The 27,688-nt window shown below is 43.5% G+C and overlaps 1 protein-coding gene across 4 annotated transcripts in view; it reads left to right on the plus strand.

Moving 5' to 3' along the window:
- LOC108942479 (oxysterol-binding protein-related protein 10-like) overlaps positions 1-27,382 on the plus strand; it is a 48,417-nt gene extending 21,035 nt beyond the window's left edge. For 2 of the 4 annotated variants that reach the window (XM_029248509.1, XM_029248512.1), the window contains 8 exons: positions 2,449-2,650; positions 7,144-7,274; positions 16,342-16,509; positions 16,783-17,203; positions 20,065-20,251; positions 20,715-20,897; positions 22,574-22,727; positions 24,542-27,382. In XM_029248509.1, the coding sequence (XP_029104342.1) occupies positions 2,449-2,650; positions 7,144-7,274; positions 16,342-16,509; positions 16,783-17,203; positions 20,065-20,251; positions 20,715-20,897; positions 22,574-22,727; positions 24,542-24,586 (1,491 nt within the window). In that variant the 3' untranslated portion in view covers positions 24,587-27,382. The remainder of the gene's footprint in view (positions 1-2,448; positions 2,651-7,143; positions 7,275-16,341; positions 16,510-16,782; positions 17,204-20,064; positions 20,252-20,714; positions 20,898-22,573; positions 22,728-24,541) is intronic. The other 2 variants (XM_029248511.1, XM_029248510.1) reach the window with 2 other exon arrangements.
- Positions 27,383-27,688: the final 306 nt, after the last annotated feature.

Consider the following 27,688-nt stretch of genomic DNA (forward strand, 5'->3'; position numbering starts at 1 on the left):
ACGACCGCTGTCCTCTCAGTTCAGAGCAGGTAATGAACACAGCAAGAACAAAGTAGATATGGAATAAATCAGCGGTCCCCAACCTTTTTGGCACCAGGGACCGGTTTCGTGGAAGACAATTTTTCCATAGACCCGGGGGGGATGGTTTCGGGATGATTCAAGCACATTACATTATTGTGCACTTTATTTATATTATTATTACATTGTAATATATAATGAAATAATTATACAACTCGGATTCCGACTTAAAGCCTGCCATCAGATGCAGCTTAATTGTCACTTGCCACTCACTGATAGGGTTTTGATATGAGTCTGCAAGCAGTTGATTTATTATGCTCTCTGTGCAGTCAAACCTCTCTGCTAATGTTAATCTGTATTTGCAGCCGCTTCCCAGCATATGCAGCGTATGCGCAGTTCACAGTAGGGTTCGCGCTCCTATGAGAATCTAATGCCGCCGCTGATCTGACAGGAGGCGGAGCTCAGGCGGTAATGCGAGCGATGGGGAGCGGCTGTAAATTCAGATGAAGCTTCGCTTGCTCGCCCGCCACACACCTCCTGCTGTGCGGCCCGGTTCCTAACAGGCCACGGACCGGTACCGGTCCGCAGCCCGGGGGTTGGGAACCCCTGGAATAAACAATCATGGGAACATTTAAGAGAATGACGGAGCACAATAAATTCCTTTGACTGTGTATCAGTTTAATGACACTTAGTGCAAGGCAACATGGGAGAACTGCTTTATGCTTTACACTGTAACTGCATTGTAGTAACTCAGCTACTGGGCTTTCTTTGGGTTCAGTGTTCATTTGCTCGGGGTCTGTCCTTGCAGGGGCCTTTTTTACATCAGACTGCAGGGAATTTTGGTTGCTCACCGGCACTGAGCAGTTATTCTTAGACTGAGATCCTTCACCTCTCCACTGCTCTGTCCACCACTTAGGAACTCTTATCAAACTGGACAGTTTGCTCATCTCACAGACTTCATCACTAAACAATCTGGGAGTATCGATTGATTCCAGTCTTTGCTTCCTCCGCAACATCGAAGCCATAACCCCGTGCTGCAGATACATCCTGAGAGAAAGGATCTCCTCCACAATATCTCCAGGACCTGATCTCTCCCTCCAGCCCAGTAAGGACACTGTTCTCCTCCACCTCTTGCCGCTTGGTGGTCCCGCTCACAAGGGTCCAAAATCACATGCCCAAAGGTTCTCTTTCGACTCCAATGTGGCGGAATGAGCTCCCTCCGTCCCTTAGAGGTGCTGAATCCCTCTCAACATTCAAGAAGGGTCTCAAAGTCATCTTTCTCAGACTTTGCTGATCTCCAGTGTGCCCCATAGACTCATATCGCACCATCTGCCGTGATCACTTTTGCACAGTATTTTCTTTCAATTCTATATAAGGCGACTCATGTCATTTGCACTGGCGAGAAACGGTGGTTTGGACTGTGACTGAGCTTCGACAATCACGTCTGCATTTATAGCCCTTTGTCTGCTGTGAAAGAGACTTTGTTTACTCTGAGTTGTGTGTTGCTCTGGAGAAAAGTGTGTGCTAAATGAATAAATGTAAATTTTACTGAGGCCTCTCAGCTGCTGCTCACGCTATCTGTGTTAAGTGTCACATTCAACATTATTACGTTTCCCGTTGTCTTTTGTGTATGAATATAAAACCTTTTCCCTCCACATGTTGGTATACAGTTATGCCTAAATGCTGCGTAGTTCTGGTCCCGGAGTAGAAGAATGTCGGCTTTTCCTTAACACCATTTAAAAGATTAAGTATTAAATCATTGTTGTGCAAAATCACTGCTGTGCAAAGCATCAGGGCTACCCATTTCTCCAGCCCTGCAGAATGGAAACCTTGCTGTTCTTTTCTGTTTCTGACTTGGCCATCGTATCTGAATGGTAAAAAAAAAATAGAGAAATATCCACCGCAATTTTTGTATATCTCTTGGGTACGGAGAAGAGATTTGTCACAGCAGCTCAATACGTGTGATTTGATCAATCTGCTGGCACCTTGGGCAAAAAGCAGGCTTCTGTTTTTTTTTTTTTTTTTTCTTTCTTTCCTTGTTACTTTCCGTATTTTCAAATTACGTGACATTTTATTCAGGATTAATTCACCAATACGGAGGCATGCTTCTCTACAAGGTTAATAGAGGTTATGGATGTTTCCTCCTCAGCAAATCTCCTTCATTAGTGTCCCGTAATGTGGAGCTTCCTCCTGTATTGAGACTGGTGACCTGTGCTCTTGTGTCTCATCTGACGTTTTAATCACTCATCTGAATATCCCATCATCGCTTATATTTCCTGGATTGCTTATGTGACCCATGCCCTCATTTTTTAATCTCATGGTCAAGCTCAGTCACTGGATTGGTTTCTCCCTCATTGCATGTCTCACCTTTGGTTGGTCAGGTGACCTGCAGTTTTACATGTCACTCACTGTCCATCTTCACCCCCTGAGGTCATAACGCAGGTGGAGGGCCAGCAGAGGGACTTGGTACAGTCCATTGAGTCCCTACCAGCCCATGGGCCAGTGTCCTGCCTGGATCAGGACCTTCTGCTGCTGAAGGCCACCTCAACCGCCACGCTGGGCTGCCTGGGGGAGTGTCTGAACATCCTGCAGCGAAGTGCTGGGCAAGTGGTCCAGCACGATCCACCCTCCGGTGAGTCGGCCCCGGGTGTCCCACCGCTGCCCGCACCCTACGGCCCCCTGGTTTCCAGCTTCCCACCCCCAGAACCCATCGAGGGGGACACGGAGGTAGACTCGTGTCCCTGTCTGTCTGTGCCTCTGCACTTGGGCTTATGCAATAAATGTTGTTAAAGACTGTCAGAAAATGTCATTTTATGTTTCCTGAATTTTCAAAAAAATATGTAACACTTTATGTTTCTTTTCATAGTGCCTTGCTTTCAAAGAGTTCAAACTGTGTTTCTGTAAAATTATTTTTTCATGGTTCCATGCTTCTTACGGAAAGGAATGCAAGTGTGCAGCCTTGCGTGGCTTCTGTTCACTGCATGCAGGAAACGTGCTGCTCAGGATGCGTGCAGATGTGTCACTTCCCTGCCCGTGTGGGCTTTGTATGTTCATGCCAAAGAACAGATGCAGCGGTGGCTAAGGGCCTGGTTTTCTGCTGCATTCACCCTGCCAGTGCCAAAGTGGAACGAATAAAGACGTTTTAAAAGCAAAACCCTGTGAGCTGTCGGCTGACTCCTGCATGCGTTAGAACCCTAGATGTGTCTTCCTGAGCGAGAGCTGGATGGGCCTCGTCCTCCAGTGGAGACTCTGTCCACTGCTGAGGACACCTCTTCTCCAGGAGGAAGATGTCATTCTGTACTCGGGATGCCTTCTGCTCCACCTCCCATCCCCATGCTGGCAGTCTCTGCTTCCAGTCAGTTTGTATCAGTATCCACTGCCAGAAGGATGGACGTTCAAGGCAGCAGCACGGATACCACAGCCGGGTGTGGAAACGCGGTATTCCCTGAAGAGTGCTCATCATCTTGGGGTGAAGAGTTTGGGTTGAAGCTCAAGATTCAGAATCGGTCATGGTACGTGATATCCGCTCGCAGGAACGTCCCCCGAGGACTGTTGCAGCCAACCGCTGGTCTGACGGTAGAAGCGCATGCTGTGATTTGACCGTTTGCTGAAGGATGTGCTGAACTTGCGCTGAACAAGTCTTACTGCAGCCAGCAAAGGATGAGCAAGGACACGGTCTCACTAGCTTGTAGTACCATCAGTCTGAGGACTCCTCTTATTAGCATGTCATTATCCTCATTGGCTGGCCAGCAGTTGACTGTATTGGGCACGCGCCCATCTTTCTTACGGGATGAATTGTGTGGCTCACATTCAGATGCTTCCAGCTGTTGTGTAGGCAGTTAATGTATGTGTCCAGCGAGAGGGATTTTCAGTGTTGGAAGTGTTATACACTGGGTCCTTGTGTTGCAGTGAGAACAGTTTGAACACACACATTTGTATCTTTAGTTTTAAATTGTATTTTCTTCCCTGGTCTACTTTCAGAAATTTGGTGGAAAGCAAATGTCTCCTGCAATTCCAGTTTTGCCAGTAGTTGGCAGTAAAGAGCAGCCAAACAGAGTAGAAGTGAGTTGAATTAATCCACTCCTATAGTATTTACATTTATTCATTTAGCTGACGCTTTTCTTTAAAGCAACTTACAACGTTAAGGTATTTACAGTTATTAACAACAAAACAGCTAGTTGTTTTAGTTGAGCAATTTTAGGGTAAGTACCTCTCTCAAGGGTAGTACAGCTGGATGTGGGGATCAAACCTGCAACTTTCGGGTCCAAAGGCAGTACATCTAACCACTATGCTATCCCTTAGCCGACTTACAGACTTTGTCTGGTGTTTGTCGGTATCACTGATCAATAACAAGACGAGGAACACTGTGGATGTTATTGGGATAAATCGGTCAACAACCAGCACTGACAAAAAGTATCTGAGAGGTTGAATAAGAGTATCTCTAAATCGAGGTACATCTGTATTGTTACCATTTTATTGATTGCATAGGTCATAAAGCAAAATAAGTGTCCAGAGGTAGATGACCATTTCACATGTTTACAGGATAAATCAGTTGACAGCTGGCACTGAACAGAAGACTGTCGAGATGACATATGAAATTTTCAGTGCTTAAGTAGATTTTATTTTAATGTTGTTTAGAGCTTATAAAAATTAAGCAAATGAAAAAAATAGCAAAGTTTTTAAATAAAAATTACACTAAAGCTTTAGGTTTTTATTGAAACTGCAAACAAACCGAGGGAGGTCTGTATTGTTAAACTTTCGCCGACTGTGACATAGTGGTTGGATTTACGAATAAATCGAGTGATGAACAGACTGCATATCCCAAGTGAGCTCATAAGTTCAGGACCCAGTGTATATTCTTACCTGATGCAATCAATAAGTTCTAAGACTGACTACCTTGTGGTCAAAACAACCTTTGGTATGTAACTGCAGCAGCATCACACAGGAGCTAGTCTTAGGACTTACTGACTGTACGACATATATACATGCAGAACCCTGAGCTCACAGAAGCCCTACTTCTTATACTATATAAACGTTTCAGTGTGTAGCTGGCCCAGCCGCTTTGCTCCTGCCTTCATTTGATTGTTGATGCAGATGCATGACATATGTGCATGAGACATGAGACTGCTCTGCATGGACGACTGGGCCCAAGGAGGCCGAGCTGAAACCAGAGCAAGTCAACCGTACACGCGCATAGAGGAACATACATATGCATATGCAGTCTGAAGGAAACGGGCATAAAGCTGTGCGATACTCTCCTTTTTTTATAGACAGTTCCTTGACTAAAATATGACATGTGTGTAATGTGCTGAGAATTACATGTCAAAATGTAACTCTAAGGAAAGTTTATTCCAAAGCCTTCAAACTGAATGGTCACCTTTGCATCTGTCTGGAGCAACCAAGTTCAGGGGGTCTGGAGGTAAAGTGTTGCAGGCTCCATAGTTTTTAACAGGTGTCATAAAGTTTGTGGTGGAGCAGTTTCATATGGAATCATTGCTTTTCAAGGCCATGCATAGTTGATATCTTGTCAACTCAGTATTTGGTCAGAAGATTTGTTTCATTATGGACTAGTGTGTTTTTGATTTAACGTAACAATTCATCTGTACATGACCAGATATTGAGGAATTTCTGCAAAGCTTGTCAAAAAAAAAAAAGAAAAAACCCATTTAAAAGTCACGTGAGTAGCGCAGTAATGTACTGTAGTTTGCATTACGTTGTGTATGCTCAAGTGTTTGACAGTCATTATGTGATTCAGATGTCTGCATCCAAATCGCTCCGTTAGTGTTTTAGTGAGATGAGTGTTGCATTGTGGGAAATGTAGGAAATTTCACAGGAGTGTCTGTCAGCTACATTGTGTGGGTTATATTCATTAACTTCACTGATGCTTTTCTCAAAAGTGACTTACAATGTTAACCCATTCAACTGGAAAGTTTTAGTGGAGCAATTTAGGGTAAAGTCCATTCCAAAGGCAGCAGAGCTAGTAGGAAAAGTTTTATAGTTTTATATCACGCTGTAGGGGGTGCGGTGGCGCAGTGGGTTGGGCCACAGTCCTCCTCTCCAGTGGGTCTGGGGTTCAAGTCCCGCTTGGGGTGCCTTGCGATGGACTGGCGTCCTGTCCTTGGTGTGTTCCCTCCCCCTCCGGCCTTCCGCCCTGTGTTGCCGGGTAGGCTCCGGTTCCCCGTGACCCCGTATGGGACAAGCGGTTCTGAAAATGTGTGTGTGTGTATCACGCTGTAGTAAATATGTACTCCCACAATGCAGTGCTGCCCGCGTGTGCGCGCGCGTGCATTTTCTGGAATATGTTAGTTTCATAAATTGATGGGTACTTGCATTTATTATGTTTAAAAAAAAAAACATAATAAAATAAGTGGTTGGCTAATTAGCAAAATGGAAATCGTTGATATTTTTTCTGCCTACTGGTAGGCAAAATTCTTTTTTTTTTTTTTTTTTTTTTTTAAAAAAAAAAAAAAAAGAAGCACACCACTCCTATTACACTATATGTGGTGCAGTGAATAGCTCTGCTGTCTCACGGCGCCTGGGTGGTGCAAGAGAACGTAGGTTTGATCCCTACTTGGTCTGTGTGGAGTTTGCAGGTTCTTCCATCCTGCATCTCTGTGGGTTTCCTCTGGGTGCTCTGGTTTCCTCCCACAGTCCAAAGACAGCAGATGGGTGACACTAAATTGTCTGTAATGTGTGAATGGGTGAGTCACTGTATGCATGCATGTGTGTATATATATACTGTATATACACACACATACATACTGTGTATATATTTATATACACACGCACTGTATACAGCAAGATAACTGTCAAGTTTTTTTAAAATTTAAATTGTGTGTGTTAATTTATTTTCAGGATGAGAGGCATTCTAGAAAAAAGAGTACATATTTAAAGTGGATGTCATTTCCATTATTGCACATTTGCACACTGACAGTGTGGTCACCTCCGGGAGGAATATGGACCTGCTGTTTGGTCATGACATCATTCACCCCCCACTTTTTCCTGTTTTACTCTTCTTGCTGCCCCCCTGGCAGTTCGTGCAGAACCGTGAGTCGACGGTTTGCTTCCTGTGCGCATCCGAAACGTCATGTGTTCCTGACCCATGGCCCTCTCCTCTGCTTGCAGATGAGGTGTCTCTGTGCCCTGGCTCTGAGTCGCCCCCCACAGGCTCTCCAAAGAGCTGCAGAGTGACAGCCCTGTCTTGTCCCGAGGCCAAACTGCCTCCCTGGAGGAGCAGCCCAGTCCAGCCTGCACAGGTGAGATGCCTTGTGGCACCACAGTTGTGCTCCACATGGGGAAAACTGACATCACGCAGTCATCCAACAGGCATCCTCCTGTCACAGTGGCACAAGGGAACCATCGTTTGTGTAAACCAGACAGGTGTGTGTGTGTGTGTGTGTGTGTGTGTGTGTGTGTGTGTGAGAACTGGTGTTCTTTCTCTCTTTCCTGCCAAACCACTGTTGGAAAATAATTTTCCTAATAACTTCACTATGAACTTGTAACAAACCCATGATAGACCCTCAACCCCACCCCCACCCAGGGTACACCTGTTTGACTGATGAGAGTTCTGCTTTATAAAGAGTTTCATTTATCACTGCTACTTCTCCTTACAAGATGCAGTTTTATGCAGAAGTTTGGGCACCCTGGCCAACTTACATATTTACTTAATTTGTAAGTGAAAAGTAATAAACAACTGTTGCAGGAAACAGTGTGTTAAAAAATCAACATGTTTGTAAATGTTATTGCACAGTTACTATTTATTTCAGGAATTTTAAAACATTGGAACAAAGAAAATAGTATTTGTGGCATGTGCAAAAGTTTGGACACCCTACATTTACTTATTTACCAGATGCATTTCTCCAAAGTGACTTCTAATGAACTCTATGTAGTGTTACCAGCCCACACACCTTATTCACCAAGGTGACTTACACTGTTAGATACACTATTTACACTGGGTCACTCATCCATACATCAGTGGAACACACACACTCTCTCTCTCACTCACATACTATGGATGAACCTGAGCAGCATGTCTTTGTAGTGTGGGAGGAAACCACAGCACCTAGAAGAAATCCACACAGACACCGGGAGAACATGCAAACTCCACACAGATTGAGTAGGGATCAAACCCATGTCCTCTTGCACTACCCAGTCACTATGCCTCCCCTTCCACTTGTCCTGTGATAGACTTTTTTTGCCATTCTGGATGCCAATATTGAAGTTAGCCAAGAACCTGAAGCTAAAAATTTGATGGCTTCTACAACAAGACAATGATCCCAAACATAGCTCAAAAACCACCATGAGCTACTTGGAGAACAGCAGGTTTTGGAATGGCCTTCACAGTCCCCTGACTTCAGCATCATTGAAAATCTGTGGGTGCATTTTTAACATGCTCTGTGTGCAAGACGGCTTAGGAATATCTCGGAATTAGAGGTGATGCGCAAGGAAGAGTGGGCAAAAATCCCTACAAGAAGTGAAAGACTCTTAGCTGGATACAAAAGGCGTTTACAAGCTGTGATCAGTGCCAAAGGAAGTGTTACTAAATATTTACTAGGGTGTCCAAACTTTTGCACACGTCACAGTTACCGTTGTCCTATGTTTTAAAGTCCATGTAATAATAAGGGACTTTCCATTAACAATTGCAAATATGTTTTTCAACACACTGTTTCCTGCAGCAGCAGTTTACTTCTCTTCACTTTCAAAATGAACTAAATATGTAATTTGGCCAGAGGTGCCCAAACTTTAAACACATATTTCAGCATAAACGGGTGAACTTATTTTGTCATACTCTTGTTCTACACTGGTCTCGGTTATGAAAGATGTTCTGAAACCTCAGGGTCATGAGCGGCAAATGCTGAAAAGCTATAGGGTTATGTAGGGTGGGTACAGGTGTGTGTGTGTGTGTGTGTGTGTGTGTGTGTGTGTGTGTTTACTGTAGACAAAGCCCCCCCCATTATCAAGACTCTGTAATACACTAGTGAGACCGAGGTGCTTTTATGGCTTCCTGATTCTGAGAAGGGTAACACTGGGGAACAAGTCCTATGTGATAAACACAGCATCTCTTGAAGTCTCCGTGTGTGTCACTGTGTCTCCAGAGAACCAGGATTCACCTGTAGACACACTTTTGAATCCCATACCCTGTAGAACATAGCCAGCTTTTCTGAAAGCACTATGATCTCCAGTTCCAGGATGTCTTCTCATGTGCTTGACTTCTGAAATCTTTCGCTGCCTTCCCTAAAGAGCATCTTACTTTTCACTTTTGTAAGATGAGTAACTACACATGTGAGAAGGGAGAGCAGCTTAGCTCTGGATTCCAATGCTGTTAGAGCCTCTTCTTGTTATTGACTCTCTCTCTATGACAGATCCTCACCTCCTTTAGAGGTGCAATAATGAGTGTTAATGGATTTTGCCAATATTACAAGGCAGTAATTAAATTTTAATAGGACTGCCGTTACGCTGTAGATTACATTAACTGTGATACTTGACATCTTGCTTAGAGGTATCTCATTGTCTGCCTGCCATGTGGGATTTAATTTAAACAATCTTCATCTAATTGGAGTCGGAGCTGAATTATATTTCCTTTACAGATACTCATAAATAAATATTTTGATCCAGTCTCTCATAGTCATAGTGCTGCTGCAGTGTTTGCTGCAGCCAAGATGGTTCTTCTGGTCCGGGTGACGTGATCTAGACTCAAAGCTCATAGCACCAGTGACTGTGCTTTGAGTCACATTAGAAGCAGCTGTACAGCTGAATGAAGCCTGATGGCTTTACCCATTCCCTTTGTGGAGATCATTCACATCTGACATTAACCCTCCGTGACTGGGAACGGCACACTAACAGGGTTTCCTTCTCTGAAATCATTCAGCCAATCTGTGCTTTTTTTCTCTTCGCTTGCTAAGTTGACAGCTGGTAGTTATGACAATAAAAATGGAGCCTTGGTGATGTTGTGTACCTCGGTTTCAGTTTTGTGAGACTTTACCCCTTATTATATTGTATATTTGCTCAGATTATATTTTCCAGATCAGTGGTATCCAATGATATTTCTTTCACCCCCTGGGAAATATGTAATCAAGTTTTACAGCCAAAGGATGTAATAGAAAGATGGATAAAAAATGTTATTAGTCCCCAAAGCAGCTGCACCAAGATTCGAGGAATATTGTACCACCCAATGGCGAAGTCATTCTCAATATCGCCATGTTTGTAATAGTCCTGCAATCACGTTGGTTTCGTATTGGATGTGTATAATGACGTGGCCTAATGAATGACATCATGCAGTGTGGTAATTGTTAGATTCCTCAAAGGTCATTGGTTTTATCTAAAGCAACTTTTTTTTTTTGTTTATCCAACTACTTTAGAGGAGCAATTCATTCTTACTTACTTGCTCTTGGGACTCTGTAGATTCCAATTCTGTTTTTTTTTACCACTATTCTACCTGTTGCCTTAAAGCTGAGTGATAATGATCCACATGTTGTTTAAAACTTGTTTAATAAAATGTTTTCGCAACAATTTTAGACCCTGCAAATGAAGAAAAAATGATGATACATGTTAATGAATTTAGCATCCATCAGTTCAGTTCACTTCCACTCATTCTACTTGTGTCAGCCAGCATGTAGGATTCTACTTCCTCCAGGGTTAGATGCACAAGTCATGAACAACTGAAACCTCACATCATTTTAAACCACCATAAACAGTGCTCTGCATGTGTTTTCAGTCTCTTCCCTGAACCAGAAAAGCTCAACTGCCAGGACTGCAGATGCTCAGTAAGCGTTTCTGTCTGGCTGAACAGTGCAATCTGGCCATGCGGAATAATCCATGTCTGTTTATGTCTTCTGGAGTACAAAAATAGTGAGAAAGAAAAAGGTTGTGATGGACAGCGAGAAGGATGTGTGCTTTTGTTAGCAGATTAATCACATTTTTCTGAAAATAGATGCTGCATGCATTCATCCGTTAGCAGTCCACTGAGATGTGCCGAATGGAGTCGCGTGTAAAGAAGTGCAACGGACTAAGTCAGTTAAGTTGATCCCAGTGGTTTTGGAACTCATTCATACTTGCATGCGTTAGAAATCCATCAGCACTGCCAAAAGTCAGCAGAAATATGTAGACACTGGGGAAAAGTATCTGATTATGTGAATCACTACTCTTGTTGACTTTTTCTACTGAATATCTAACATATGTCCATATCTTTGTTGTATAGAACACACACACACACACACACATTTTCTGAACCGCTTGTCCCATACGGGGTCACGGGGAAGCCAGAGCCTAACCCGGCAACACAGGGCGTAGGGCCAGAGGGGGAGGGGACACACCCAGGACGGGACGCCAGTCCGTCGCAAGGCACCCGAAGCGGGACTCGAACCCCAGACCCACTGGAGAGCAGGACCCAGTCCAACCCACTGCGCCACCATGCCCCCTGTACATTATAAGTTTCCTGGAACAAAATGTCAGCAAAGTTAATAGTTCACGTTGGTGAATAAGGTGTGTGGGCTGAACATAGAGTTCATGGGAAGCCGCTTTGGAGAAAAGCATTTGCTAAATAAATAAATGTAAATGCGATAACAATACCTGAGCATGTCTCATTATTATCACCTTTCACTATTCTATATCCAGGGGACATGGTGGCACAGGAGGTTTAGCTGGATCCTGCTCTGTGGTGGGTCTGGGGTTCGAGCCCCGCTTGGGGTGCCTTGTAACGGACTGGCGCTCCGCCTTGGATGCGTCCCCTCCAGCCTTGCACCCTGTGTTGCTGGGTTAGGCTCTGGTTCGCTGCGACCCCTGCTTGGGACAATGTTCTCGACATCGTGTGTGTATTCTAGATCTATTTTTATACCAAGGCTTACTCATTCAAATCACACAGTGGGAGTTACTTCAGCGCACTCAACATACTCACTACATTCTAAATTAAAATCAATACACTTTAAACGGCAGGTAGTGAAACTTTGAAAACATAGTGACCTGACAATATTTATTACTGGAACATTTTTTTTTATTGTCTTGTAAAGCTATCGAAATTTTTCTGCTCCAAACTTGAATGGTGACATACACCATAATATTTCTAATTCAATCTAAAGTGTTCTATACAAAGGGGGGCGTGGTGGCGCAGTGGGTTGGACCGGGTCCTGCTCTCCAGTGGGTCTGGGGTTTGAGTCCCGCTTGGGGTGCCTTGCGACGGACTGGCGTCTCGTCCTGGGTGCGTCCCCTCCCCCTCTGGCCTTACGTCCTGTGTTGCCGGGTAGGCTCCGCGATCCCGTATGGGACAAGCTGTTCAGAAAATGTGCGTGTAACTTATAATGTCAGCTTTGTACTAAAGATCGGTTTTCATAGTAAGCTATATTTATTCATTTGGTAGATGCTTTTCGTAAGCTACATATAATGGCTGATATAGATCAGACGGTGAAAAAGAAGAAATGTGAGCCGTAGTTGTCTTATTATAATCGGGAAAGTTGTATCTTTGAACTGAAATATTTTCACGTTTGTAAAAAGTGACTGATGCCTCAGGAAAGAAAAGAAGTTTCGGTCCAGGATACGGAACTCCTGCCTGCAACAGAGCTCCGCTGCCTCCGTCGGTGGCCTGTCGAACTGAACGACTGTAGCGTAGAAATATGTCAGTCTTGAATGCAAAATAGTCAGCTGATTGTACTTATTAGGCAGATCTGTGCTCATGAACTAGATTCTTGAGAAAGTAATAGTACAAGAACATGCTATTCAGCCCTTTCAACTTCCTCTTTGATCGGGATCAAGTAGGACCTGCAGACAGCTTCACTAATGGCTTCCCCGAGGACATTTCCCATGGTTATTTATTAATCCCGCCCCTTAAGGTTTTCCCTTTTCTCCGATCCCTTTGTGTACACTAGCAGACACTTCATCTTTCTTCTGACACTGGGGCCCTCATACATTTGACTGCGAGTGGCTACTAATGTCCAGCCAATTGACACTGATCTCTTAAGTCCATGAAAGTGAGGCAACAATTTCTTCCCTTTGTGTCCCTGACTGCTGCCGTCTCCCTGATGAGCAGTGAAACCAGCGTGAAGAGTTTCCCCTCGCTGAGAACCATGGGGCTCACCGTCCCTAACTGTGGCTAACTGTGGGTGTCTATTGCAAACTGTCGCTAAACGTGTGGTTAGCTGTGGCTAAATATTGAAATAACCTATTTACAAAAAATAACTTTCATTTTATCCAGTATTCTACCTCTAGGTAGAAAATCGAGCAGTGATCTTACTGTGAGGGAGTAGGCTGCTGGAAACATTGAGTTCTTTCCAATTCTGCGTTTCCAGAAGAACATTTCTCTCTTATGAGCTTGTGCGACAGGTAGCATAGTGGCACAGCAAGTAGTGCTGCTGTCTCACAGCACCTAGGTGGCGCAAGTGTGGGTTCAATCCCTACTTAGTCTGTGTGGAGTTTGCATGTTCTCCCCATGTCTGTGTGGATTTCCTCTGGGTGCTCTGGTTTCCTCCCACAGTCCAAAGACATGCTGTTCAGGTTTACCCATAGTGTGTGAGTGACAAAGAGAGTGTGTTCCACTGATGTATGGATGAGTGACCCATTGTAAGTAGTGTATCTAGCAGTGTAAGTCACCTTGGTGCATGAGGTGTGTGGGCTCATAACACTACATAGAGTTTGTTGGAAGTTGCTTTGGAGAAAAGCATCTGCTAAATGTGTTAAAAATAACTTTGGTTTCATTTGACCAATAAACCAGTTGCTTTTTATTTGAAAATTCTGGAATTTTAAAATAATATTGTGACACAATATACTACAAATACTATACTGAGACCATTCATGCACGAATTAACTGCAATGTCAATTCTTAAAATTCTCGTCCTTTAAATCATTTTTTGCTCAAATTATACTTGCAGGGCTACTAGGATTACCACCTTATCATGTCTTGGCCCTGATGTCCTTGTCATTTTAATCTGTGTTGGACAGTTTTCATCCTGTAAATGAAGCCTTACTCTGGTAATTGTACCTTTGTGTTTGGAGTCTAAAGGGAGAGGAGAGGGCACTTTGACACTCACTGGATTTCCTGCGGAACTAACCAGAAAGGTGCCAAGGTGGTCTGGTCAGATCTCCAAGTGGCCTCATTTTCACATGATTTACTTATGGAACACCCCCTGCTGAGCACTTAATTCACATTAAGCCACAGTGGTTGCAGATAGGATGGGTTGCATGTTTCTGATTTCACTAAAAGAACCTTCTGTTCCATCCTCTCCTGCTGTGTGTCGATCTGAGATCTACAGCGTCGAGAAATTTAAAATGCTCTGTGTGATACAGGGTGTAAATTTTCAAGACCGCAGGCAGCAGCTGTACTGAACCTGAGGTCTCGATCAGGTTTCTGAGACGTTTAGTTGAAAAATGGACAATGTGGGAACTGGTGAACTTTGGGCTGTTTTCTTCAGAGTAGGATTTAGGTGTCTAATGGAGACCACTCTGTGGTATAGATGTCCCTCACATATCGGACATGACCCCAAAGGATCTTTCGGGCTTGCTGTGAAGGGATTTCCTAATCTTAGGGCTGTCCCTAGAAGAATTTATGGGATTTTATGATTTTATGTCCAGTACATATATACATAGACATATATACTGGATGTATATATTGGAACAATTCTTGTTATCCAGGGTTGAATGGCAGGTGGCCTCCTGGGCTTGAGCTAGCAATCTTCAGGATCTTGGTCTAATTAGAGACAGCCTGGAAGCCAGTGCTGGGGTTGTGAACCAGGGTGCAGTGACAGACAGCTGGACAGGACTCTCTGTGAAGCAGAAAGGTAGTAAGAAGAATAAGCTGTGAGCCTACGTTGGAGCAAGGGAGAGAACTGTTCTGGGGTATGGGGAAGGTGTTGAGCAGGAGTTGAGAGAAATTGACCGAGGTAATGAGCCAGTTGCTGAGGAGCAACTTCACTTCTGTTTCTGGATTATTCAGACATGGTGTGAAGAACAAGCTGAAAGCACAGGCTCTGGTGGCACTGTGAACACTGCTTCTCTTCCTTGTACACCAGTAAGGTGCCATGAGAAGAAGAGACATAGGCTTAGAACCACTGATGGTGGTGTCTTGATGACCATTGGATGGGGCCAGTATGTTAAAGTTGGCAGTTCCATCAGAACTTGTCCATTCGAATGTCCTCCAACGACCTCTGCTAGAAGAGGCCCAGCTGGACCCAGGACAAAGCACCGCAGCCAAACTTACAGCTTGGGTTTGCATGGTGACCTTTCTCTCCCTTTGAGTTCCATCTCATGCTTATGGACAGCAACAGTGGAAATGCACCTTGTTTCATTTTGTATTCTTGCGTTTTATTAGTGAATAAAGTAATAATGACCTATCATCTGAGATGCTACGTTTTCCGGCTGACGCCAACATTATAATAACTTACAACATTATAGACTAATAACAGGGCAGCTGGTAGTGTAGTGGTTTGAGCTGCTACCTTTGGTCGCAGGTTTGAATCTCAATTCTGGCTGCCGTACCCCTGACTAAGGTGCTTACCCTAACCTGCTCCAGTAAAATTACCCGGCTATAGAAATGGGTAAATAATTGTAAGGTAGCTTAACATAGTAAGTTGCTTTGGAGAAAAGCGTCAGCTAAATGAATGAACGTAAACTTGTCCTGCATTGCAAATATTTCTTGAGGAATCTCTTGATCTGCCTCTGCTGAACATTCAAATTTCTCTTTCTTTAGTTGTGAATTGCTCTTAGGTTTAGTATACTGAGAGCAACAAGGCCATGTGGCTGGTTGCCATGGTGACACTATTATAGTTTCACAGTATCTGCCCCATTGTACTGTGTCCAGTCCTTTTTACAGAGACCACCAGTCCAAGCAGGTGACTCATTTCAGTACAATTTTCATATTTTCTGCAGTTTATAGTGAATTGTAATTTTTGGAGTTAACCTGAGTGTAGAAATGTACAACTGTACAATGTAAAATAAAGAGCTTCTACTAAAATGAGGTGCACATTTTACATCCTGACCTGTCCTCTCTGTCCTGTGTATTAAAGCACTGCAATACAGCAGAGTACAGAAATGATGGACACAAAAAGCCACCAGCATGATAGAAGGGGACATGAGAAACCTTTGACCCTGAAGCCTTTGTGTTCTCACACACTCTGCAGGATTGTAAAATGTAGCTTCTGATTCTAGCTTGTGGCTCTGGTCATTTCTTCAGCATCTGAGAGAGTTCCATGGTGCATAAGTACCTTTGATGCTTCCCACTCTCAGTCCAGCCTCCACTGACTATCATTATCTGTACTGTGTGGATGGATGGACAGCACTCATGGATGGATGGGGTTTCATGGGGTGGATCCTTGATGGGAAATTTCATCCTTTAAAATCTAGGTGGCTTTTCTGTGGTCACAGTGTCTTGAGACGGAGGCTATTGGTCTTAGCGAGGAGTTGACGGATACTGAGAACAACGAGGAGGAGGATCTGGGTGTGATGGAGGAGCAGCGTAGTGTCATCCTTCACCTCCTCTCCCAGCTCAAACTGGGCATGGACCTCACACGGGTAAGGGACACAATGACTCAATGAGCACACACACAAAGGACTGAGTGCTTTTCATATACATCTCAAATTTGGAGAAGTTTCCTTTTCCTTTTTTCTTCCTGGTTACAAAAAAAAACCATGTCATGATGAATGACAGCCAGATTGATGTTGCTCATCAGTTTCAAAGTCTGGACTAGATAGGTGACACTCTCTGCACTGGGGTTAGTGTGTTCTAGCACAGATCCATGAATTGAGCTCCAGTACCACATTTGGACTTGCACTTCCCTTTCACAGGTGGTGCTGCCCACCTTCATCCTGGAGAAGCGTTCCCTTCTGGAGATGTACGCCAACTTCATGGCACACCCAGACATGTTCCTGGCCATCACAGCTGCCACAAGCGCTGAGGATCGTATGGTGCGCTTTGTGGAGTACTACCTGACGGCGTTCCACGAGGGTCGCCGAGGTGCTGTGGCTCGGAAGCCCTACAACCCACTTCTGGGGGAGACCTTTCACTGCTCCTGGGAAGTACCTCGTGAGCGTTCAGGGCCCACTGGCTGCTACCGCGTGCGTTTTGTGGCTGAGCAGGTGTCCCACCACCCACCTGTGTCGGGATTCTACTGTGAATGCCGGGAGCGGGGCATGTGTGTCAACGCCCACGTGTGGACCAAGAGCAAGTTTATGGGGATGTCCATTGGAGTGTCCATGGTTGGGGAAGGTACAGCAGGCCGAGACCTGGAAAAGTGCATGTGCATGATGAGCTTGTGATTGGTGGCATGATCACAAGAATCACTTTTTAAAAACTTTAAAATTCTTTTGGAGCATTTATCCTAAAATTCTGAAAGATTTACAAAATTTATATTGCAGGCATACAATATGTTCTTCCTTTACCCTTCATACTCTTTTCATGCTCCCTCCCTTTGCCTTCCATAATCCTTACATGCTCCTTCATATGGCCCTTGACAAGGTACTAGAATAAGGCAAAAGTAAGCAGTAAATAGGTTCAGGCTTGTACATTTGGTGTGTATGTACATCTTGGTCTAGTTCCCCTGTTATCCAGTACGTTGCTCCAAAGAATTTTTTGCCTTTTTTAACATATATGACTGGATATACAGTATTTTGCTACGTTAAGTACATTACTGAAAGGAATAGAATGAACATGCTTATTTTTTTTTCAATTTCCATTTCTGTTTCAAGATGACCAAATGGGATTGAAGTGGGAAAAATGGGAAATGCTGCTTTGCATAAGTTTCATTTTGTGTGTGAGTGGCTATGTTTGTGTGTATATGTGTGTACCCTACGCAGATACTGCAACGCTCAGTCAGCATTATTGATCCTGAAGTTAAATTAATTAATTTCAGCGAATGCCATTCACACACACACACACACACACACACACACACACACACACACACTGGCTGAAACCGCTTGTCCCAGGCGGGGTCGCGGTGAACCAGAGCCTAATCCAGAAACACAGAGTGTAAGGCTGGGAAGAGAGGGGATGCACCCCGGCCAGGGTGGGATGTACAATGTAGAACAAAATGGATTTTGTTATTATCCCAGAAACACTTAAGAACAGCTTTTGACTTGACCTTTCTTGCCTGTGGCACCAGGCACTGGACAGTTATGCAACGCCAGATCTGGATCAGATACATTGCTGTTAACAAGCAAACATTTAAAACCAGGCTTGAAGGGGCACAGCTGTAGCAGCAAATGTGAACAGAACGAGAGCGGGTGGGAAAGACAAGAGGTCACAACTCGGTTCACCCCCGAATAATATATTTCCACAGCTGGGTAAAATGACAGTGTTCAGGACAACCAGGGATGCGGTCCATGTGTCTTATACTCATTTCAAGTTCGGTTCATGAAGTTTATTCAGATTTTTTCATACGTAACATGTTGGTGGTTAAGTTTCAGTCCTGTGCAGAATCACAGGTGAGAACTACAGCTTGTGCTCTTACATTTATACATAAATAAATGAGCAGTTTTCTTTCCCCAGGCAGAGCGGCTGGAAACATGGTGGTTAGAGCTGTAGCCTTTAGGTATGAAGGTCGCTGGCTCTTTTTGCGGCTGTTTGCTGGGACGGACTCGGTAGAAGGAAGGTAGAAGCTCCTTAACATTTTTATAAACACCTTTACAGTACCAGACAGTGCCAGTAGAGAACAAACTCTCATTTTCGCTAAATGACGTGTCAGAAAGGTTGATGGAGCAGAACTCCAATGTGACCAGACAAACGGAAAGTGTAAAATCTGAGAATAATTATAAATCAGTTCATTTCAGTGTGTAACCCATCCCAGCAGGTTTCCTCAGACACTTATCAAAGACTAATACTACAAGTAACTGTGACGGACAGTTCAAAAGGAGGATAGGAAACAGCCGGAAGGAAATGGAGGTGAACAAACCAAACTCCTACAGTTTAAGGCAGAAAAACCTTCGGGAGTCCAATTAGACTGGCTGCTCACTCCTAATTTGCATGTTCACACCACACAATTAGTGTTCTGTAAGTGGTCAAGTGGTCATCCAGGTACCCACTGACCTCCTGTGTGGTGGGCAGGTGGTGTTCACTTGGGTTTGTGGCACCCCTGGGCTACAGTCACTTCAGTTTCACTTAGACATCTGTCTCTGAATTAATAAACACATTGTGCAGAAGAGAAAACAAACTTTTTAGTAAAATATATTGTTTTTGGGGGGGATGTGGTGGCGCAGTGGGTTTGGCCAGGTCCTGCTCTCTGGCAGGTCTGGGGTTCCAGTCTCGCTTGGGGTGCCTTACAACAGACTGGCGTCCCGTCCTGGGTGTGTCCCCTTCCCCTCCAGCCTTGTGCCCTGTGTTGCCGGGTTAGACTCCGGCTCACCGCGACCCTGCTCAGGACAAACGGTTTCAGACTGTGTGTGTGTGTGTGTGTGTGTGTGTGTGTGTGTTTTTTTTTTTTTTTTTTTTAAATATAACTATTTATGGTAATGTGTGTGAAAATGAAGTCCCTTCCAGGGGTTTACCCCCCTCAGCCTTGCACCCAGTGTTTCTGCAATAGGCTCTGGTTCTAGCAGTTATTGAAAATGGATGAATGGATGGGTGTCTGTGAACATTGTATATATACAGAACACAGATTTATACTTTTCAATTTATTTTTATCCTTAAAAACAGTTTGATATAGCTTTTTTTTTTTATTAAATACATTCCAATTTACTTTATCCAATTTTATTTATTTTTTGGCTGGCATCCCGCCCAGGGTGTGTCCCCTGGCCCGCTGTGTATTTCTGGGTTAGGCTCCAACTCGCCACAACCCCGCTCGGGACAAGTGGTTGTTGATGTTGGATGGATGGATGGATGGATGGATTTTAGTAGCACAGTTTGGTTCCCCCAAATGTTGGAGGCCCTGGGCCAATGACTGTGTGTTGGTGGAAGTATGTAGGTGTCACCCCAAGGGGGAGGAACCCCCTTAAGGGGTTGAGAGGGAAGAACAGATAAAGGAAGAACATACAAGGTTACATGTAAATAAAACAAACCACACTGGAAAGAAGAAAAGTCACATTACATGATTTTGTGTACAGCAGACACATGTGACACTCTTCCCCCCCCAGGAATGCTGTGCCTTATGGAGCACGGGGAGGAGTACGTGTTCACTTTGCCCAACGCCTATGCTCGCTCCATCCTAACCGTGCCCTGGGTGGAGCTCGCCGGAAAAGTATCCATCAGCTGCGCCAAGAGCTCCTATTCGGCCTCCATCACCTTCCAGAGCAAGCCCTTTTATGGAGGCAAGGTCCACAGGTGTGTGTGTGTGTGTGTGTGTGTGTGTGTGTGTGTGTGTGTGTGTGTGTGTGTGTGTTATTTCTGCATCTGGTGGCATTTTTGTTTTTGACTGCAGGAGCCTGTCCTCCTGCATTTGTGTGATGGAGTGTGAGGGCATGTGTGTTTTCCCATGTTGGGGTGTATATGAGGGTCGTTGTGTATCTACCTCTCTGTTTTTGTCTGTTTTTTTCTGTAGCTTTAAATTCCTTCCTTCCTTCCTTCCTTCCTTCCTTCCTTCCTTAATTTCTCTGCTTGTTCTTTCTTTCCTTCCTTTGTTCAATAGTTTGTTCTTTCCTTTATATGCTTGTTGTTTCTTCCATCCATCCATCCATCCATCCTGTCCCTGAAGTCATAGATCCTCATCACTTTTTATGACCACTGTGTCGTGTTTTGAGTTTTCCGTGATTCACTGATTGCTGTGAATCTGTGTGACCCCTGGCAGAGTGACCGCCGAGGTCAAACACGGTCCCAGTGGTGCAGTTGTGTGCAAAGCTCAGGGCGAGTGGAACGGGACGCTGGAGTTCACCTACAGCAGCGGTGAAACTAGAGTGATTGACACCACTACACTGCCAGTAACCAGGAAGAAGATCCGTCCTCTAGAGAAGCAGGGTTCGTTTGAATCCAGGTCAGGCCCTTCTTGACGACATACATATTTCAGTGTGAAAACCTTGACACCAGCCATGCAGACCTGTGCAAAAGTTTGTGCGCCCCTCGTCAAGTAACGCGCTCGCTTGATTTTCTAAGTGAACAGAAATTCTTGCCTATTGGTTTAAAACCTGAAGCACACGTAGAATTCTCTTGAAGAGCAGTATCATTGCTAATAACTTTGTGTGATTTCATATACTATTCATGTACAGTAAATGATACTTTACAAATAACTCAGCAGAGGGGGTTACAGGCATTAGGAGTGATGTCAGTGACAACATTATGAGAACTGATAATTGACATTACCGTATGTATTGTTTTACTACACCTAATAATAATCTTTATAAAGTCACTTTAAAAGTAGCTTCTCAAAAAGTGCTTTACAGTGAAGAAAAATATATGGGTTAGCTGCTTCATGCCAACTGCTTCCATAAGTCATACTGAGTGAGTAACGTATAAATTTACCATAATTAAGAGCATTTAAAAAAATGACTCCAATAAAACAATGAAACAGCTCAGCTGGCTCTAATGTGGTGGAACGCCCTTCCCCTCTCACTCAGAACTGCTGAATCTCTGTCCACATTTCAGAAGGGTCTAAAAACTCATCTCTTCCAAACTCACTTCGCCCACGATCACTTAAGTTCATGTGATTTGTAAATGTTCGTTCACCATAACTTTGAGATCATGCCTGTTGAATAACAGATGAACCTTCACGCAGCTACTCGTGTAATGTAATGTAATGTAAATGTTTAAAAAACAAATAAGTTATGAATGTTATTAGGAATTTTCGATATTCGGATAAACTTATGCTGTCACTTGCATTCAGGTTCATATGGTGAAAGAAACAAACTAACTGTACTTAATTACATGTCTGCATCTATGTCTCTCTTTCTCCTAATGTCATGCACACATTGTATTTTCTGAGATGTACATCACTTTTGAGAAAAGCTTCCGCTAAATGAATTAATGTAAATGTATATGAAATAAAGAAAATGAGAGTAAGATAAATGAGGGAAAGGGGGACAAAAGTAGGGAGTGCACAAATGCAATGAAAATGCGGGTCTTAAAACTGAATTTAAAGGTGTTCAGAGCAGGTCTGATTGTCTGGACGTGAGATTTTCTCTGTGCTGAAAGGATAAGGCAGGAATGTTGCATGTTTACTGGAAAAAAAAAAAATGGTGAATCTTCTGTGGTTCAGGAGCACATTATTTATTTTACCATTTAAATTTGTGGCATTTAAGAGTTTGTTTTATGAAAATTAACCTTATGAGCAGATTTTCACAACTTATTTAGGCCCACATAGTGGGGGGGCACAGTGGTGTAGCGGGTTTGGCTGGGTCCTGCTCTCTGGTGGGTCTGGGGTTTTTGTCTCGCTTGGGGTGTGTCCTCTCCCCCTCCAGCCTTACGCCCTGTGTTGCTGGGTTAGGCTCTGGTTTGCCGCGGCCCCACTCGGGACAAGCGGCTTCAGCCTGTGTCTGTGTGTGTGTGTGTGTGTGTGTGTGTTTTAGGCCCACTATGCAAGGGAACCCTGAGTAACTATTTTTGTATTTACTTCAAACCAAAAAATCAAGGGAAGAGGTCTAAAATTTTGCATCCCTATGTTTGTATGTTGGTACGTGGTGTGTGTATCTGTATGTGTGTACATGTGTGCTGCAGGCGGCTTTGGCAGCATGTAACTGTTGCACTGAAGAAGGGTGACCTGGATGTCGCCACGGAGCACAAGCGCCACCTAGAGGAGAAGCAGCGGGCAGAAGAGAGGCAGAGGGAGGCCACAGCCACGCCCTGGATTCCCAGGCATTTCCGTAAGGAGGTGAGGTCACACAATCTCCTACTGGCCAGCTAGGGAGGAGCCCATGAGGCCGACACGTCTGTTAATTTCCCAAGAGCTTACAGAAGAACTTTTGGGCGGCATGGTGGCACAGGGAGTAGCGCTGCTGTCCCAGAGGACCTGGTTGGTGCGAGAGGATGTGGGTTTGATGACCGCTCAGTCTGTGTATAGTAGTTAGAGCTACTGCCTTTGGATCCAAAGGTGGCAAGTTTGATCTCAACCTCTGGTTGTAGTACCCTTGAGCAAGGTACTTATCCTAAAGTGCTCAAGTAAAACATTATCCAGCTGTATAAATGGGTAATTGTAACCTTAACACTGTAAGTCACTTTGGAGAAAAGTTTTGGCTAAATGAATACATGTAAAAGTTTGTCAATCAAAACCCATCCATCCTATTTCAGTAACCGCTGGTTTTGATCAGGGTCACAGTAAACCGGAGCCTATCCTGTAAGCACTGGGTTCAAGGCTAAGAGGGGTACAGGACCCCAGTCCATTACAGGGTAGAAACCCACTTACACACAATGGGCAATTTAGCATCACCAGTTCTCCTGGACTGTAGGAGGAAACCCATACAGACACGGGGAGAACATGCAAACTCCACACAGTCTGAGTAGGGATCAAACCCACGTCCACTCGCACCACCCAGGCGCTGTGAGATAGCATACCACCCATGAATCAAAAATGTACAATTACAATTATTTCTTAATGCAGAAAAATTTGACTTGTTCCAAGCAGGACACAAATTCACCCAAAAACCCAAATATATAAAAAAAAATATTATTGCTGTTTCACCAGAGAACACAATCAAAATTCCCAACAAGTTTTATGAAAGTTACAAATGCTGTAATAAAATACAGTAATGTAAATACTGTACATGCATATATCCATATATGTATGTACTCTTGTATTTAGTCTATGTATTTATGTCTATTTGATGAAGAGAATGTAACAAATACTAGACAAAAATGTAAAAGATGATTCTTGTCATATGATATATTCTCCTAAACATTATAAAGAACCAAGTGTATTTGTCACCTAGAAGGAAAGGGAGAGACAAGAGGTGGCCGGCCCATGAATTAGTCTGATGAGTGTGATTTTTAGCAGTGAATAATTACCACACGCAGCACAAGTCACCATGCTGAGGGAATGTATGAACTAATGTGCTGTTTTTTCCTATAATGTTCAGCACCAGAGAAACACGAACACTGGCCTGCTGGGTGCCAAATCGAAACGGTGTTCTGGAGAAATTTTGCTGAATTTTGTCTAATATGTCAGTGGAAATGTAAAAATACTGATTGTGCATCAAATTTTAAATTGGTATGCAGAAGTGAAAAATTGTCCTTTGAATTTGTCATCTGAATAGGGGGAGCTGGTAGCATAGTGGTTAGAAACGCTGCCTTTGGACCCGTTTCTAGCTGTAATACCCTTGAGCAAGGTACTTACCTTAAATTGCTCCTGTAAAATTACCCAGCTGTATAAATGGGTAAATAAATATATGTATCTTAACATGGTAAGCTGCTTCGGAGAAAAGCGTCAGCTAAATGAATAAATTTAAATGAAGGTTTGCAAGTTCTCAAGCAATCTGTGTGTGTGTGTGTGTGTGTGTGTGTGTGTGTGTGTGTGTAAATAAATATAGTATATGCGTGTCCTGTAACTAGATAAATGTGAAGCTCACCTGCTTTGGGGAGAAGGGATGACAGGAGTGTGTAATGACAGTGAGTGAGTAAATATGAACAAGTGAATGATGTCGCTTTGGGGGGTGTAACAGAGGCTCAGTGTGCGGTTTGTGCTGTTGCCAGGGAGACGGCTGGGTGTACCGCAACCCCCTGTGGAAGGCAAACTGAGACTGCTGTAGAGCTCCCGGATGGTCCGAGTCCCCGACTTCATACCCCGCCGCACAGGGCTGCGACAGAGCCGCCATTGCCCTGCCCCAACGGGCCCCCCAGCACCAGCACCCGGCGGCAGTCTGTCATGTTGTCAGGAATCTCTTTTGAACGTGTGCAGTAGTGTTGTAGCAATGGTGCATTTGTCTCACTGTGACGGCGCAGATTCTCAGCTCTCAGGCCATGACCCACGCAATGCTTTTGTCGGAGGGTGTGAGAAAGATTGAGAAGGACACTTCAATGTCGGTTCAAGAGCTGGAAGTTGTCCCCTGACCCCTGCCTGTGACTCGGTCCCGTGGCAACAGTGCTCAGGGTGTGCGGTGTGTCTGCGGCTCAGAAAGGGGCCTTATTCTCCCCCCACAGTGGACTCTTATCATGTCTCTTAGTATGGATAGTCCTGTAGTGGCCGAAAATGAGCAACAGCAAAATCGCGATGGGTGGATCATTTAGTTTCTTTTCACAGTTTTCCTCATTTGTATTTTAATTAATGTGATTACTGGGATTAAGGTTAAGGGAGAGGTGTTTTATACAATGGTTATACTTATAAATCATGCCACACACTACAAACTGCAGAAGTGTAGAATTGATGCATATTTAAATAGGTGATTCAGTTCAATTCAGTTTATTTTTTACAGTGCTCCTGTCAGCAGGGTGACACAGCACTGGGCAGAGTCACTGGGAATGATCCTCTATCACAGGGTGTGCCAAACAGCAGTTATAGTTCTTCAGTCACTGTAAAGGGATACACTTAGCAGCTGAGGAGAGGAAAACAAAAAAAAAAAAAAAAAAACTTTGTTACCAAGGCAACCGTGTCCGGTTTCAACAGAGCAAAACATGAAATGGGTTTGTTTTTTCCCATGGTACCGAGCTGTCTTTTCAAACCGTGTCTGTTTTCGCTTCAGGAAAAAAATGGTATAATGGAAAAAAAAAAAAAAACAGAGAACTTATTTGGGCAAAAAGACTGGAGTCAATTAATCAATCAATCAGTTATTCCATCAACAAACCAATGAACCACTGCTTTTATTGTTACTTTGGCCCTTTTTGTTTCAGTGTCGTCATTACTGAGCTGAAGAGGAAACAAATGTGGTACGCTGACCAGCCTTGTTTGAATTCACAGGTCTGTCCCATTGTCTCCTTTTACTTTACAGGTAAATTGCTGTCCTCCTTCAGTCTCGATAGGAGTAGAAGATGACATTATTTGGCTTTTATGGTGTGTGGCAGCAGATGAGCTGTGATGCCATCGTACCACACTGCCCCTCACTCTTGATTCACTCTGAGCTCCATCCTATAAGCTTGTATAACTTTAATTAGCACGTTCAAATATTTCCTTCCTGTCAAGTATTTTTTTTTTACCCCATTTTGCACTTCCTCACACCCATTTACACATATTAGCTGAAAATATTCAAAATTTTCTCAGATCTATAAACATAGAACATTAAGACCTACTGCACAGGCCTCAAAAAGTAATTTCCATCTAAATGAAAGTTTGCCTTTGAAAGCATTAAAAGACCATCAATAAACAGGCGGTGCTCAAGAGCCTTCACACGTTGGTGAAACCAATGAAAAACACCTCTTTAAAAGTCTAAGAATCAGTAGCCATATGCTTACTTGGTATTACCTCTATAGATCATGTCATTTGTAACTGCATGCCCTTGTAATATATGTAAAAAGAGCACACGCACACACTACAATTTTATTTCAGGGATTTTTACTGACCCCACCTGCATGTCAAAGAGAAGTAGCCGAAATGAAAATACTTCGGTGAAGTAAGGAAATGTGGTAAATGCGCAGCAGGTAGAGAAAGGAAAGGAGTTCTGCCATGTCTGTTGTACCATGTTCTTCAGCAGTAGGACAACAGTTTGTACAAATGTATATATGCTGGCTTCTCAAATGATTGACATGGATTTTCAAAGATACATTTCCCTGTTATTTATTTCTACCCTTCAATTATTTATTTTTTTTTTATATTTTACCTGTAGTTGGGTGAAAACAACCTTGTATTTATGTGCCAAGCCTACAGATGACAATGTTGTGGGACCGCCTTAATTCAACTCAGTTTCTCAGTGTTTACAGCTCTCGTCTACAGTTAGAGGACAATAAGAAGGTGACAAAGGCTCTACATGTTTATAGGGTAAGAATTCAGCAATCAGCACTGAATATGAGTTTATGGAGGCACACTTTTTGTATTTTCACTAGTTTTAGTTTTATTTTTAATGTAGCTTAAAGCAAATAAAATAGAACTTTTAAATGTTTATTATAGGTATGGTGAAGGTTTGTACGGAGCTTAACCCATAAATAAAGGGACATCTGCATTATTAAGCTTTGATTGATTATAATTTAGTAACAGAGCGTTAGGAGCGCGATCCAGTTGTGATTTTTAAAGTCGGTGTGTAAAATTCCCAAGTTGATAATTTAATGCACTTTTACTGTCCCATTTACACTAATGCACTCATTCCAACAAAGAAAGTAGAGCAGAGGTCAGGTTGGAGAGTAGAGAACTGTACCCCAGTATTTTCCCTGTTGAAATGCATGTTACAGATGTAATGTGGTCACATTATTTTACACTCGGAGCAGCTTTTTCTTATTGTCATACACATCGAGAAACAAGGTAGCAAATCAGGTAGCGAAGTCGCATAACTGATGTTCCTGTCTACCTCCACCTTCCTTCTACCTCTGCTGCGGGTGTCTTGTTCTGAAACAGGTGCGCTCACCTGGTGTTTGTACTGTGAAGAGTCACAAAAAAAGTGTTGGGCTACTGAATGGGAATCCTCTTAGTGGAATTAACAGTGGAATTAAACATACTTTCCACCAAACACTGTTAATAACATGAGCTGTTTCCTATGCTGTCAATGTTAATTTCATAAATCATTGTGATGTTTGAAATGGACCAATTCTAATCTCCAACATTCTTATATGAAGAGTATAGTTGGTGGCGACTAAACATTCCCTCCATATTTTATCTGGTGAAGCACCACTTTTTTTTCAGGATCACTTTAACACCAGCCTGATCAAGTCAAACGGGGTTTATCTTGTTCCTCTTAGACTCCTGTATGGTTAGCTGAG

Source organism: Scleropages formosus, chromosome 23 (assembly GCF_900964775.1).
Source record: "Scleropages formosus chromosome 23, fSclFor1.1, whole genome shotgun sequence".
NCBI classification, from domain to species: domain Eukaryota; kingdom Metazoa; phylum Chordata; class Actinopteri; order Osteoglossiformes; family Osteoglossidae; genus Scleropages; species Scleropages formosus.